The 14,841-nt window shown below is 54.3% G+C and overlaps 3 protein-coding genes across 3 annotated transcripts; all 3 read left to right on the top strand.

Moving 5' to 3' along the window:
• Nucleotides 1–776: 776 nt before the first annotated feature.
• On the top strand, nucleotides 777–3,104 carry ABZ1 (4-amino-4-deoxychorismate synthase; the record flags this gene model as incomplete). Its single annotated transcript, XM_018858875.1, has 1 exon — nucleotides 777–3,104. The coding sequence occupies one exon, from the start codon at nucleotides 777–779 to the stop codon at nucleotides 3,102–3,104; it is 2,328 nt and encodes a 775-aa protein (XP_018711929.1).
• Nucleotides 3,105–8,158: 5,054 nt separating this feature from the next.
• METBIDRAFT_69957 (uncharacterized protein) lies at nucleotides 8,159–10,695 on the top strand (the record flags this gene model as incomplete). Its single annotated transcript, XM_018858384.1, has 2 exons — nucleotides 8,159–9,114; nucleotides 9,214–10,695. The coding sequence occupies exons 1-2, from the start codon at nucleotides 8,209–8,211 to the stop codon at nucleotides 10,693–10,695; spliced, it is 2,388 nt and encodes a 795-aa protein (XP_018711930.1). The 5' UTR covers nucleotides 8,159–8,208.
• A 1,543-nt stretch (nucleotides 10,696–12,238) lies between these two features.
• CSR1 (Csr1p) lies at nucleotides 12,239–14,320 on the top strand (the record flags this gene model as incomplete). The annotated part of the gene is made up of 3 exons (XM_018855092.1): nucleotides 12,239–12,499; nucleotides 12,833–13,402; nucleotides 13,598–14,320. Coding segments are annotated over 3 exons (1,554 nt in total), but the record flags the coding sequence as incomplete, so codon positions are not given.
• Between the last annotated feature and the right edge of the window lie 521 nt (nucleotides 14,321–14,841).

Below are 14,841 nucleotides of genomic sequence, written 5' to 3' on the forward strand. Positions count from 1 at the left end.
TAATTGATTTGTCTGGGCAGCAATTGATTTGTCGGGGCAGTAATTGATTTGTCTGGGCAGTAATTGGTTTGTCTGGGCCGCAATTAATTTGTCTGGGCCGCAATTAATTTGTCTGGGCAGTAACCGATTTGTCTGGGCCGCAATTAATTTGTCTGGGCAGTAACTGATTTGTCTGGGCAATAATTCATTTGTCTGGGGCCTCTGTGCAAACGAAACATAAATCACATCCAGGCCTCTCCATGGCTGCGCATCCAGGCCTCTGCGCAGCTTCCACGACACGTCCCGTCACGTGCATGTGCCGTGCAGGAATCGCCCGGAGCGGCAGGGGAGTTTTCGGAAAGAGGCCTCGGGTTCAGCCAACGTGCCGTCAGGTTCAATCAACGTGCTGGCCATGGCAACCAGTCCACGCACCAGCATTGCACTGAGCAGGCGAACGGTCCTAGCCGGTATGCAATTTCCGGGCCGCTTAAAGCGCCCGGCACGTGACCACCCGTGCAGCACCGGCAGCTTGCACAAGCACACAAACAGGCCTCCACCGCCCGCCACCGTCTTCTTCGCTGGCCCCACGCCTGCTGGTGTCGAGCGCCGCCGCGCCTCCAGCGTACATGGAGAGACCGTTTGCCCGGCCCCGCGTGCGTCTCGTGTATGCGCGGCCCGCGCAGTGCGCGACCAGCCGGCTAAGCCCAAAGCCAACGGCAAAAAAAAAGCGCCCCTCCAACCACTCGCGTCTTGCACCCCAGATGTCCCGGTGCCCCAACGAGCCCCCCGCCGCGGGCATGATTCTTCTCATCGACTCGTACGACTCGTTCTCGCACAACTTGCGCCGGCTCCTCGAGGCCAACGCCGGCAGGCAGGTGGTGACCATCTTCAACGACACGTTTGCGCCGCGGGAATACGAGCATGCGTTCCAGACGTGGCTCCGGTTCTTCGACTACATAGTCGTGGGCCCCGGCCCGGGCCACCCGCACACGCCCGAGGACGTGGGCATCGTGGGCTGGCTTTTCCGCCGCTTTGCGCGGGACCCGCCGCTGTGCGTGCCCACGCTAGGCGTGTGTCTTGGGTTCCAGAGCTTGTGCCTCGAGTTCGGCAACAAGGTGCTGCGGTTGCAGTCCATCAAGCACGGCCAGGTGTACGCCATCACGCCCGTGGCCAGCGCGCTTTTCGGCGCCGCGCCGGAGGACCTCGAGCCGTTTGCCAGCGTGCGCTACCACTCGTTGCACGTGGAAATGGCCGGGCTCAATGCTGCGATTGTGCCGCTTGCGACATGCCAGGAGACCGGCGCCGACGCCGGCGCCGACGGCGCGCCGCGCCGCATCTTGATGGCCGGCCGCCACGCGGCGCTCCCGTTGTACGGCGTGCAATACCACCCCGAGTCCATCTGCTCGAGCCGCGGCGACCAGCTTGTGCGCAACTTCGACCGCATTGCCGCCGACTACAACCGGGAACGCCGCGCGGGCTTGCGCGCGCGGCAGCGCGACGCGTCGTTCGCCCGTGTCTGCGAGGACATGGTCCGCCGGCGGTCGGTGCAAGACGCGTGCCTTGTTCCGGGCGGGACGTTTGCGTGCCGCGGCGCGCCCGCGGTGTTTGCCCGGCAGTTCAGGCCGGCGCACCCGGGCACGATGCCCATCGACGTGTGCGAGCACTTGGCGCGGGCCGGCGTGGACTTCACGTTCCTCAACTCCGCGGCCGACCCGGGCGAGTGGTCCATCATCGGGCTCCCCTTGGCGGGCCTCAGCGAGGTGCTCTCGCACTCCGTGGAGACGCCGCACTGCGTGACCACGCTGCGGTTCAAGACCCCGGGCTCCGCGCACACCGAGCCGGTCGCGTCCATGTGGCAGTTCCTCGCGTCGCGCATGGCGGCCCGCTACGTCTCGAGGCAGGCGCTCGAGGCCCGCATCGGGCACGTGCACTCGCGCCCGTTCCCCTTCTGGGGCGGCTACATGGGCGTGTTGTCCTACGAGGAAGGCCAGCACGTGGACACGGCCAAAATGGCGCTGCCCTGCCGCGGCAGTGCGCCCGACACCAAGCTTGTGTTTGTGGAGCGCTTCATTTTGTACGACCGCATCTGCCAGAGCTGGTTCCTCGTCTCCATTCGGGAAAACGACGCCGCCGCCTGCGAGGAGCTCCTTGCCACGATATGCAGCCCGCCGGACCTCCGCATCGACGCGGCCGTGGTCCCCACGAGCGTGAAGGCCTTGTGTCGCGCGGAGGACCAGCACATCCAGTACGAGTTCCCGTCCCGCGAAGTCTACAACAGGCAGTTCGACCTTTGCCAGGAGTACTTGCACTCGGGCGACTCGTACGAACTCTGCCTCACCACCCAGCTGAAGATCCGGCTCCCCCTGTACTTGGACCCGTGGAGCATCTACAAGGTGTTGGCCGTGCACAAGAACCCGTCGCCCTACTCGAGCTTCATGGACTTTGACGACTGCGTGTTGATCTCGTCGTCGCCGGAGCGGTTCTTGTCCTGGGGCGACAGTGCCCAGGCGCCCGGCAAGAAAATCGCCGAGTTGAGGCCCATCAAGGGCACCGTGAAAAACACCGACGCCGTGACGCTCGACGACGCCACGGCCATCTTGCGCACGCCCAAGGAAATGGGCGAGAACCTCATGATCGTCGACTTGATTCGCCACGACTTGCAGCTGTTCACAGACGACGTCACCGTGGACGCCTTGATGGCCGTCGAGGAGTACAAGACCGTGTACCAGATGGTCAGCGTGATCCGCGGCCACATCAAGGAAGACGGCCATAAGGGCGTGGACATTCTCCGGCTGTCGCTCCCTCCTGGCTCGATGACGGGCGCCCCCAAGAAGAGATCCATTGAGCTTCTTCAAGACATCGAGAGTCTTCAACCCACCATGATGGCGGGCGGCCGCAGAGGCCTTTATTCCGGCGTGGCGGGCTACTGGTCCATCACCGACGACGCAGACTGGTCGGTGACCATCCGCTCTATTGTCAACTACAAGACAGACAAAGAGAACTCCCCTACTGAAAACATATGGCGCATAGGCGCTGGCGGTGCCATCACCGTGCTCAGTGATCAGGAAGGTGAGTGGGATGAAATGCACGTCAAGCTCTCGAGCACGCTCCAGACCTTCCTCTAGAAAGTTGTAAATATTTCGCCGCGGGGATACTCAGTGAAGGCCCGGCTTGTGGAGAAATGAGAGCGTTATCATGAAGGGAACTATCCGACACAAGCGTCGAGACGGGCCCGAATACTGGGCAGAAATCCTGATCGACTGATGGCCATTGTATATAAAGAGGCGTTTGTATAGACTCGGCATGTTCCTAATCAACTTCTTAATTCACTCTCAAGAGCTCGTGTATTACCATGGCAGGCAGTGAGGTGCAACCCCAAGACGCTGCAGATTTAAAAAGAAGCCTTGCTGCATTGACTTTTTTTTTCATTTTCTGATCGTCTGATTTTGGAGATTTCCGTGCAAAGAGTATTGCGAATTCTTCTAGTGACGGGCAAAAGGGCTCGGGTGTTTAGTTTTGAGCAAGAAGCTTATCTTTAAGTCTTTAGAACAGTTCCCTTTTTAACATTCATATAGACTGATTGAGCTACATAATATGATCAAGTTGGTAAGAAGTCAAACGTCGTTGATTGTGTTTGTTCAAGAAGACCAATTTGTTGAAAAGCTCTAGAGTCTTACTACTGTTTGCTGAAATCTTCCACTCAACTGATGATCTAATATTGAGGGTCCTGAGAATAGCAGTTCAAAGTCTGATATTGAACAATGTTTTTGGTTTGAAGTTTGATAGCAAATATAATACGTGCAAGTGAATTGGCTCTTTTCAAAGCGTACCGTGAAAGAGAAAGAGCAAACCTTCAAGCGAGTATGACCTCAAAATGGAGAATGATAAGAACATTGCTTATGGACCTCCGCGTTCCGTTCTCACTTTTTAACGACCGACATATCTGGACTAATTCGATATCATATATCGTGTCTGATGATTTTGAGCTCATTTGTGAAAGCTGAACAAGTGATGTGTCAAGACAAAGACTATAGGAGGTGCTTTTATAGAAATCAAGCAAATCAGCGAAAGTCGGAATGTGAATTGAGAGTACTGAAAGTTGCCCATGATGAAAATGTTTGTGGCGTTTATGGGATAGCTCCATGTAAATAGAAATGTTTTCGTGGTACAATGTCTTTGTCAGTGAATGCTTTGAAGGTTACTTTCCTGAGATCATGGAACACTGGCAGGACTATGCACTCGAAAAGTATAATATAGTTACAGTCAAAGTATTTATAAGCTTTAAAATCATTCTTGCTGGAGCAATTTTCTTTTCTTAACCACTCTGAAGCCGAATGAAGCTAAAGGCTCAATTTATTCAGTTATGGGGGCCCGGAATCTTGCATTAGATTTAGAAGCTTCACTAGTCTGCAAGTTCAAATCCTAGATAGCATCTATGATCGCGGAATAGGTGCAATGAAGAACATGAAGGCGAGATCACCAATTCCAAGCTTAGCCTAGGTATCAAGTTTTTTTGGGATCAAAGCACCTGCTATAAATCTTACTTTTTCACACGAGTGTGCTAAACTGAAAAAAGTTTTGTCGCCTAATTAATTAAATCGCGGCAACCAAAAAGGATTGAATAATTTACACATCAGATTTATCATTACCGGAATTTTTCAATCTCAATTTTGCTTCATCTCCCAAGAGTTTTGGGTCTACTGTAGGTTGGAAGTGAGGTTTATTAAGGACATAGTCAATGTACTAAGACAATGCAAGTTATGTTGAGCTAACAAAAACGATTTACTTGAAAACAATACATACTATCGAGCCAAAAAAATTATAAGTAATTGAAGAAGGGTGATTTATATGAAAAAAAAAAAGTTGGCTAAAATGTTCAGAAGATTGGATAAAGATAGAACCTGTCACACCATTGAGCAATTTTGACCAATGGGTTTTAGGTTGAAACAAAAGCGCTTCGCTTGTCGTACAATTTTCACAAGTCTTTTTTTTTGATAATATGAAGTCATTTTGATATAGTAACACTAGAAGATTCCACCATTGAAATCATCAACTCAGAATTACATCCAAAATTGTGTGCAATGAATCCACAGTTTTATGCTGATTCTTTTCTCCATAACTTCATTGCTTTGAAAAGATGTGCTAAACAATAGAATACAGCCCAAAATTGGGAAGTAGAATAATTTTTCTGTCTCAAATTTATCTCAACCGCTAGTTGAAAAAATACTCAATATGAATAAACACTAAAAGCATAGCTTGCCTCAGCGAAACGTCGCGCCGCACCATAATAATCTATCCACTATGATATGTCGTAAGTGAAAGAAAATTCTAATTGAAACAGCCTTAATTTGGTCTGTGTAGCTAGCCATATAGATCAGATCATCACATTTTGTGATGAGACAACATGGAACTCTCGCCAATAAGTAGACTACTCAATTCTACCTTTTTTATTGACATTTGAATATAGCGCAAATCACCCCCAGAATTCTAAAGCTAAAATAAGATCACTTCTAAGAAAATGATGTAGCATTTGTTTTTATAATATGCTTCCAACTTTCAGTATAATCTCGCAAGGGTCCATTCCCTCCGGAAGACACAAAATGTTGAACTGGCCTACTACGTATCAAAGCAACTGTTAAGGGATGCGAAAATTGAGTTTGCTCGGAAGCACAATCGGAAAATCAGAAAACAAAGTGAAGAAATGGAGAAACACAAAAACTTGTTCGTTTTCATATCGGCGCACGCCATCTGACAGATCAATCCCCATATGTATGTGAACACCGGTCTCAGCCTTGAGAAGCAAATTCATGTTTTGAAATATATCCCAGTGGGATCCAGAGTGATGTATTCTCAGGAAATCTATTATTGGAAAACACACTGTCATGACCCAAGACTTCTCCAAATAGCATGAAATAAATAGATGAGAAAGGAAAATAGCCAAATATTCGCAAAGGAATCCATATTTCCACACTTTTTAGTCTCCCAGGGCTTGTTCAATTGGAATGATTTGAGAGTGTCCTGCGGATAATAGTTTGTTGCTATGATAAGATTTTACAGCAAAAAGAAAGAAATCTCTATCGAATTGAGAATCACTGGAAATTTTGTGAATAGAGAAAACATTAAATATCGATATCCACCGACATGCAACAATGTCAAGTGAGAGAAGTATCAGACATGCTTTTAAAAACTCAAAGGGCATACAACAAAATAAGGCTGATTATGAAGAATAAAATGCTTTGGAAAACCACTGGAAGATTGATATACCGTGACCTTGCGAACACCGAGGAAGCAGGAACCATATATCGTGCAAAAGCACATTATTGTGACCGGCGTCCAAATGGTAGTGCCGAGTCTTACAACGTTTGCTCAAAAAAGACGATTCCCATTACTGGAGTGGTAGTCATCAGCATCTGTTGTAGAATCGGTGAAGTGACAACAATTCACCCAGTGATGAGCTCTGTGGCTAGCTGTGAGTATGAATCGATTTAGAAAAATGCCAAGGATTTTCAAGACTTCAATGGTGTTCCATATAAAACGAGGATTGTTATTTAAAAAAGTAAGAGGCAAAAATGTTACAGCTGGTTAGGTTTCAGTTGAATAAGTTGCGACTGAGTAGGTCAATCAATCAGGTAGCAGCACAATATGTATGAACACGGGGCGTCAATGGTGCTTTTCTGAGTGTTCTGGTAAACATCCCGATTACATAGAGCTAGACAGAATTGGGTTTGTACGGACAAGAATTGCAAAATTGGTATTTGTTTTTTAGATACCAGATAATAAATTAACCATCACGCATACGCGGGCTCGCAAATGATTCCACCCTGGTATCAGAAAAACAAGTATTTTATGACATTGTGCACAACTGGGATAAGAAGATTGTTAATGAATTTGGAAAACATAATCTTGTGAAGCAGAAATGGTGTGGAAGCACTTGTGACATGTCTCGGCGAAGAAGAGGAAGTATGTTAAAAAGCAGGTACCAAGAGTGCGCATTGTTATGCGCCCGATTATAAATTGATGGTATGTGTATTTAAGACATGAGCAAAAATAGTGAATACGACCTGTGCTACAGAAATTATAAAAAGGCCTACGTTGATTAAGAAAAACTGAGGATGCCGAGCCAAAAACTCATTGGTGGACAGAAAGCTACTACAATTTCCACTTGAATCAGACATTGAGTACTATGGCATGCTAGGAATTGAGAGGATGAACTAGCGTTCATACGAGCTGCAAGAGAAACCAATTTGAAAACACATAGAGCATAGAAATTTGTCCCAGAACCTCAGTCAATTACCGAAGTATCGAATGGTGATTGAAAGAAGATGCCAACCAAGTTGCAAACCTGTATCAGACAAGCAGCGCGTTCCGATAAAAATGTATTGAATAACGCAGAAGCATGCGTGACTCAAAACACTACTGCATGATGATAGGTCTGGGAAACAACAAATCATGTTTTATACACAGCTTGTAAACATAGCTTGCAAACACTGTAAGCTCACCTTGTAAGCTCACTTTATAAGCTCACCTTGTACACACAGCCTGCTGACGAGCCTTGGAAACATGTGCTAGCTAATTTGGTGCGAAAGCCAGGCACCGGAAGCCGCAGAATAAAGAATGAGCCCGTATTTACGAAGCATCAATGACTACAAAAAGACACGCATCTGTGGACGGGGAAATATCAAGTATCAGCACGTGCTCAACTCGAGGATCTCGTCTCTGCAACTTCGACAAACGTAGACTGCAAATCCGACAAGCATAGACTGCAAATTATCGAATCTTCGTGCACTGCGCAGCGCGGCTCCACTGCACTACAAATTAAACAACGCAGTAACAAGCCGCGAACTACGCCAAAGAACCTAGAGCGTACCTCCAGCGATCTGCTCTCCACCAGCTCCAGCAAACTGAAAAAAAAAAAACAAAAAACAAAAACCCAAAACCAAAACAAAAAACAAAAACCCAAAACCAAAACAAAAACTAGCATGCTGCAAAATTTCATACCCCCACGGCAGCGTCGCCCCGAACTAGCAGCGGCCCCGAACTAGCAGCGGCCCCGAACTAGCAGCGGCCCCGAATTAGCAGCGGCCCCAGGCGAGCGCACCGGTCGTGCGCGGCCCACACCTTCGTCGGGCGGCGCCAGAAAAAAGAGCACCGCAAAACTCCCCCTACTACCCCATAGGCGCTCTCCAGACCACCACTAACCCACGCCAAAACGCCGTGTCCGCCCCGCCAATGTCGTTTTTCGGTTTCGACAGCTCCGCGCCCCCACGCCCGGCCCCCCACGCCGCCGCCGCAGACGCAAAATCCTACGATTTCCAGGACACTTACGAGGGCCTCGGCGACCCTGAGGAGGACGATGTTTTGAACTCCGAGACTTTCGGCGTAGCCGAGGTCGGCCGCAACTTCGACTTCCACGGCCTGGCCGCGGGCCGCGCGCCCGTCTCGGCGGCACAAACACGGCCCGACATGTCGTTTGCACGTGCCGCTGCCGCCAACGACGACGACTTCATGAAGGACTTGTGGGGCGACAACACGCCGGATCCGGCCGCCGCGCCCGCACCCGCCGCGGCGCCGGGCGGGCCTGCCGCGGCCCGCGACGACCGCAAGGTCTTGAGCTTGCAGGAAATCGAGGCCCAGTTGACCGCCATCGACGGCGTGCAGAACCGCCCGCCCACGGCCCCCCAGCAGCCGTTCTACGCGGCCATGCCGGCCGGCTACGGCGGCTACATGATGCCGCAGGGCTACATGCCGCCCGCGGGCGCGTACGGAATGCCGTACCCGGGCCAGTTCATGCCTATGCAGCCTGCGTACCCGCCGCCCATGGGCCAGCCAGGCGTGCCGCCCATGGGGATCCCCGGCATGCCCATGCCCCCGGCCATGGGCTCGGGTGGCCATGCTGCCGCGCGCCCTGCGGATGCCGCCGGCCCGGTGAACGAGCGCCCTGCGGTGCCGGCTGCCGTGCCCGCAAAGAACGGCAACCCGGGCCTGGGGCCCAAGCCCGCGGCCAGGTCCGACATGTCGCAGTTCCCCGTGTTGGGCTCCCAGGCACAAGCCACCGCCCCGCGGGACGCGCACCAACAGCAGCAGCAGCAGCGGGTCAAACAGCAACAAGCCCAGCAGCAAAACGCACTGCAGAATGTTCACCCGGCCCAGCAGGCCCACCAGGCCCAGCAGCTCAAGCTGCCCGCGCATGCGCAATCTCCGCAGTCTCACTTCTCGCCGCAGGCCCACACACAGGCGCCTGACTTGCTGCCTGAGGAGCAGCAGCGCTTGGCCAGACGCCAGGACAAGGTGGCCAAGATCATGAAGTACTCGGGGGTCATGAACCCCAAGGACAAGGACTTTGTCACGCGGTTCCAGCTCTCGCAGATCGTCACGGAAGACCCATACAACGAGGACTTCTACGCCCAGGTCTACAAGGTGATCCACCCGAAGGCCGCGCCCAACGCGCTCGGCGCCCCGCTGACGCAGCAGCCCAACTCCATTGCCCAGGCCTACTTGGACCAGAGCGGCCACCGCTTGGGCGGCCGCTTCAAGCGCGCGGACGTCGCGTTGCAGAGAATGCAGCAGCAGGTTCAGAAGGCCGTGTCCGTGGCCAAGGAGAGGCAGAAATCCACCCACAGCGCTCGCGAAGGCGTGCTTGGCAAAATCTCTGTCGGCTCAGGCAAAAAGCCCAGGCAGCAGTTGGTGATTCTCAGCAAGGCCGCGCAAAAGGCCAAGGACCAGGAGGACGACGACGGTGACGTCGTGCCTCCCGTGCAGAACAAGACCAGGTCCCCCTCGATCGCCGCGCCTTCGAAGCCCATCAAGAAATACAGTAAAAAGGATATCATGGGCATTCTCGAGGAGATCATCAACAACTTGATGTCGATCGAGAGCGAGTCGAGAACCTCGCCGGGAATCGACACAAGCAAGCTCTGGGACTCCATGCACGTGTTGGACCAGCCATCGTCCTCGGGCGACGACGAGTCCTACGTCAACCCCTTCGTGCAATGCCTCAACTACCCCAAGGCTTTGAAGGTGTTGCCCCGTCTTTTTAAGTTCTTGTCCCGAGACCAGATCTTGACGGTCATCACCTTGGTCATGTCCAATTTGGAGAACTTGAGGGTGATCAAGGATGGCTCCTACACCACATACGAAAGCAAGAAGCTCCCCGTGGAAATCTCCAAATTGGTGGATATATACACCTTGACGTTCTGCAAAGTGTTGATGAACGCCGTGCAGGACTTCAGGTTCAACGAAATCTTGAGCTTGCTCCTGATTTTGGCGCAGCACAACGTCGTGTCGTTCGTCTCCACCACCAAGATCGGCTTGTCTGTGATCACAACATTATTGTCCAGAGCCGAGTTGATGAAGGGCGAAGGGTCCATTTCGGCCACCGACTTATCCGAGTGGTCCAGCTGCTACGACGAGCTTTTCACCGCTTTGGAATCGCGCATCGCCGCCATTTTCCCTCCGTCGCACGGCGACATGGAGGACGACTACGTGTGGCAGTTCTTGGCCACGCTATCATTGGGCGGGAAATTGAGTCACCAGCGGATCATCGTGGAGGAGGTGAAGGACGAGATTTTCGGGGTCATGAGCAGAGCAAAGGCCATCGACAACAGCGACGTGGCGAACTTGTACAAGAAGCAGAGCATGATGAACAACTTGAACATGTACTTGGTGGTGATGGGTCTTGTCGCTGATGAGAATGAGATCCAGGAATTGAAGAACTGAGCTTGAGCATGGGACTATATGATCACGGTCTTCGGCGATGCCGCTGGACTGGAGTCGGGCTCACGAAGCAAAGACAAACGCGTCGATATGCATTTAGAAAAGTTCAATATAAACGATTTTGCTGGCTGCCAGGGACGGATATCGCAAAGGGGGGTTTCGGGTGTGAGAAATACGAGTGGTGGATGGAAAAACAACGCCCTGTTTGATGCCTCGGCCGTGCTTCACTGCCCAGTACCGTGTTCTTTGGAAGGGGTCTGGGGAGACGTGTTATTTTTCCGTCTTCAATTCATGGCCAATTCCATAATTCGCGGCAGGCTGTGGATTGGGTGCACCATCGACCCGCAAGGCAGTGCGAAAGACCAGGCTACGTCTGAAGGAACAGCCATCAACACCACAACTCGGCCAGGAGTGGCACACCCAGTCCGGGGTCTTGATTGGTTTCCTGTGTCTACAAAAGAACTTAGGCAAAGTCTGGCCCATGCGTAGAAATTGTAAAGCCAGGGTTTAGGTGGAAGCATTGCCACTGCGCTAGCTATGGCCGGTTTGACGGGACCATGCGTTTCTGGAACATTGGAGAGGAAACCGCCGCACCGAAGCCTCGCACCAAAAGAGGCCCAGGGTGGCAGTATGGGCCGAAAAATTAGGGCCATATTCGAAACGGCTGGCATACCCGCTCCAAACGTCAGACAGCTAATAAGTCTCAGCCTTCTACTGGAAGCAGGTCCAGCGCTCTGTGCACTACCGATGAGCACGTATGCGCATACAGGCCAAAGGCCAGGGACGTCTGGTGCATATGGAGCCGTGTCTGGCAGCATGCGGGGGCCCATTCTGAATTCCGGCACCGGCTGCCGTGCCGCTGTCTTTCATCCAGCAAACAAAAGAAAATAAAAAAAACAAATCCCCCGGCGTAGGTCGTCCGGCTGCGGGCGGGATGAAGGCCGGGCCTGCACACAGCGCCCGGTGACGTTCCCCGGCATAACCACCATGGTTGAATTAAGCTACGGCTCCCCCCAATGGAAAAGAGTTCTGGGGATCCCAACGCAGTCTTCTGTTTTTCTCGACTCCGCGCTAGTGTGTGAATCATCTGAGCAGCCAGGCCCGAAAAAACTACAATCGGCCAAGCCCTCTGCCCAGCCTCCGGCCTGTATCTGACATCCAGCTGGCTTCTTTGGCGCCCAGTGCCGTTTACAGAGGCGTGTCTATTCGACGTACTTTTCACGTTTTATAATATATCGGGCAGATGTCCAAGAAGTTGGGGTTTCTGCTCCCCTCGCAGCAACGCGACGCCTCGGGCCACGTGTTGACCCACGGGTTTGTGCATGGCCATGTGCACCAGCATCTAGACCACGTGCACATCCACGGGCACATCCACAATCACGACCACGGCGAACATGCTCTCCCGGCCGCGGCAGGCGGCGGGCCACGTGACGACCAACAGCATGGAACCGTGCTCCCGGAGCTAGAGTGCAAGGAGCTCGAGAAAAGCTTTGATCTATGCGACGACATATTCTGCGATGAGCTCGACGACTGCTACTACTACGCATGCGACGGCGCGGGGATCGGGAATGCCGACCTGGGGCTGCACCCCACGGAGTGCTGTTCAGACGAGAGCTGTGAGGCGGAGCCCGTTGCGGACATGTGTGTGGACTCGGGGTGTGGCGAAACAGGCCATCACGACAACAGCCTCTGTGAGTGGCAGCGGCCGCGGCTCACGATTTTCGAGGACTTGATCCAGAACGTGCATCGGAACCTTGAGCAGCCGGGCGGGGTGGTGGGAGACACGGTGGGGGAGGTGCCATTCAAGGTGGGGGAGATGGAGAGGATTGGGGAGATGGAGAGGATTGGGGAGGTGGAGAGGATGGCGAAGATGGAGAAGATGGGGAATCCGGCAGACCTGGCGGGAGAGCCATGCAAGGCAGGAGGGGCATCCAGCGCAGCAGGCCTGTCACTGATTGCACCAGAAATGCCACTGATTGGACCAGAAACGTCCCTGATTGCACCGGAAATGTCTCTTAACCCACCCCTCCTGTCAATACACCCCCCAATCCTGGCGTCACATGCACCGCCGGCCAAAACACACGACGGTCCCGGCCCCGCCGGCGGGCCGGCCCCCAGGCCGCCATCAGAAACCAAGCAGGCCATTGACGGCCTGCAGTTCCACATCCACTTTCCCCACCACTGCCACCAGGACCCGCCCAGAAACCCCGGCGAAGGGGCGCCGGTGGGCCCCGGCTTCCACCTGCATGCTGATGGGGACCACTCCATGCACCAGTCGTGTTTCCATGCACGGCTCCCGCTCCCCAACCACAAGGGCCAGCCAGGACCCACGTACGGACAGCAGCAGGCCCAGCTCCAGCAGGACTACGACTTCTTTGTGCAGTTCAACAACTTCCGGCAGCTCTTCCCGGAGCCCGGCTTGAAGATGGCGGACCTCGAGCTGCCGGCCGGGCTGAAGGAGGCGCTGCATGTGGATACAGTCCGCCCGCCCCACACGTTTCTGTGCCAGTGGGAAAACTGCCTTCAGCCGGTGGACAACGAGTCGCTTATGGACCACGTGCTCGGCACGCACTTGGCGCAGGAGCTGCTTGGACCCGGGGCCCCGGCGCCGGGCAAGTTGGAGTGCGAGTGGGATGACTGTGGGTTCATGGACGGCGACGTGCAGCTGTTCTTGGACCATCTCAACAGCCACAAATCGGGCGGGGCCATGGTTGCGGCGGCGCTGCCGCTCCTCACGCCCAGCTCCATAACCTTGCTGCCTCAGGAGAGAAAAGAAGACAGGGCCGAGGGAAGGCTGCAGGAAAAGGCGGAGGCAGCTGGGTCCAGAAGTTTGGGCGGGTTTCCTGGCAACGACCACATATGTCTCCATATGCTGCAGGATGTGGGGCAGCACCTTGGAATTGAGGAGCACGGCTGCGTGGAAACACTCCATGGAAACGTCGCCTGCACCCACAAGCACCCCGTGCACAAGCTGGATGGTGGCCGCCTCGGCCCGCAAAACAGCCACGCCCTCCGCATCCTGGACATGCGCATCTCGCCCAAACGCGTCGTGGCCCCCGAGCCCTCGGACCCGCTGCACACGTGCAAGTGGCAGACCGGTACGTCCGCCGCCGGCGAGCCAATCTTGTGCAACCGCACGCATGCGTCCGCCGGCGCCCTCCAGGACCACTTGAAGGATGACCACATCGGCCGCGGCAAGCTGATCTACCACTGCTGCTGGCACGGCTGCGAGCGCAATAACGGTAAGCCGTTCACGCAGCGCCAGAAGATCTTCCGCCACATCCACGTGCACACGGGCCACCGGCCCTGCGTGTGCGCCACCTGCGGCGCCAGTTTCGCCGTGCCGTCGTTGCTCAAGCTGCACCAGCGCATCCACCTGGGCGAGAAGCCGTATGCCTGCGCCACCTGCGGCCGCTGCTTCGCCACCCGCTCGTCGCGGGCCATCCACATGCGCATCCACTCGGACTCCCGCCCGCTCGTGTGCACGTGGCCGGGCTGTGGCAAGCGGTTCCGCGAGAGCACCAACCTCACCAAGCACATGCGCACGCATACCCGGACCTTCACGTGCGAGCAGTGTGGCAAGGACTTCGACACACGCCGCGGCTTGACGCGCCACATGAAGAGCCACGACGCCGTGGCGGACGCGGGCTCCCAGTCCGCGATGCTAGCGGCGTGAGGGGGTGCTGGCGAGCCGATGCCGGGGGGTGCACCTTAGCTGGTCACGCGTGGGCATGTCGAAGGAGCGGGCCGTGGCGCTCACTGGGCCGGCGGAACCCCGAAACGAAGGGGAAAAACGGAGGACGGTTGGGTTTCTCCGTGATGGTATGTATGGCCGCTTGCCATGCAGCTTGTTTGTTGCGGACACGTGCGATGGGTGCATGTGGCGACAGCGTCTGCAGAATCTGGTGTCTGTTCACCGGGCCAGGCCCAGGTGCAGCGACTGAAGGGTCAGGTTCGGTAACGCATCGTGTCTTCGATGGATGTGGTGCTGTAAGTTTCTAGCGATGCAAAAAGTTTCCAGCGATGCAAGAGGTCACTCCGAGTTGTAATAAGTCACTCCAGCAATGCATAAGTCACTCCAGCGATGTAATGAATCATTTCAAAGTTGCAATGCATCACTCCAACGATGTATTTAGTCACTCCGACGTT

This window comes from Metschnikowia bicuspidata, assembly GCF_001664035.1.
Source record: "Metschnikowia bicuspidata var. bicuspidata NRRL YB-4993 chromosome Unknown METBIscaffold_3, whole genome shotgun sequence".
Taxonomy (NCBI): Eukaryota; Fungi; Ascomycota; class Pichiomycetes; order Serinales; family Metschnikowiaceae; genus Metschnikowia; species Metschnikowia bicuspidata.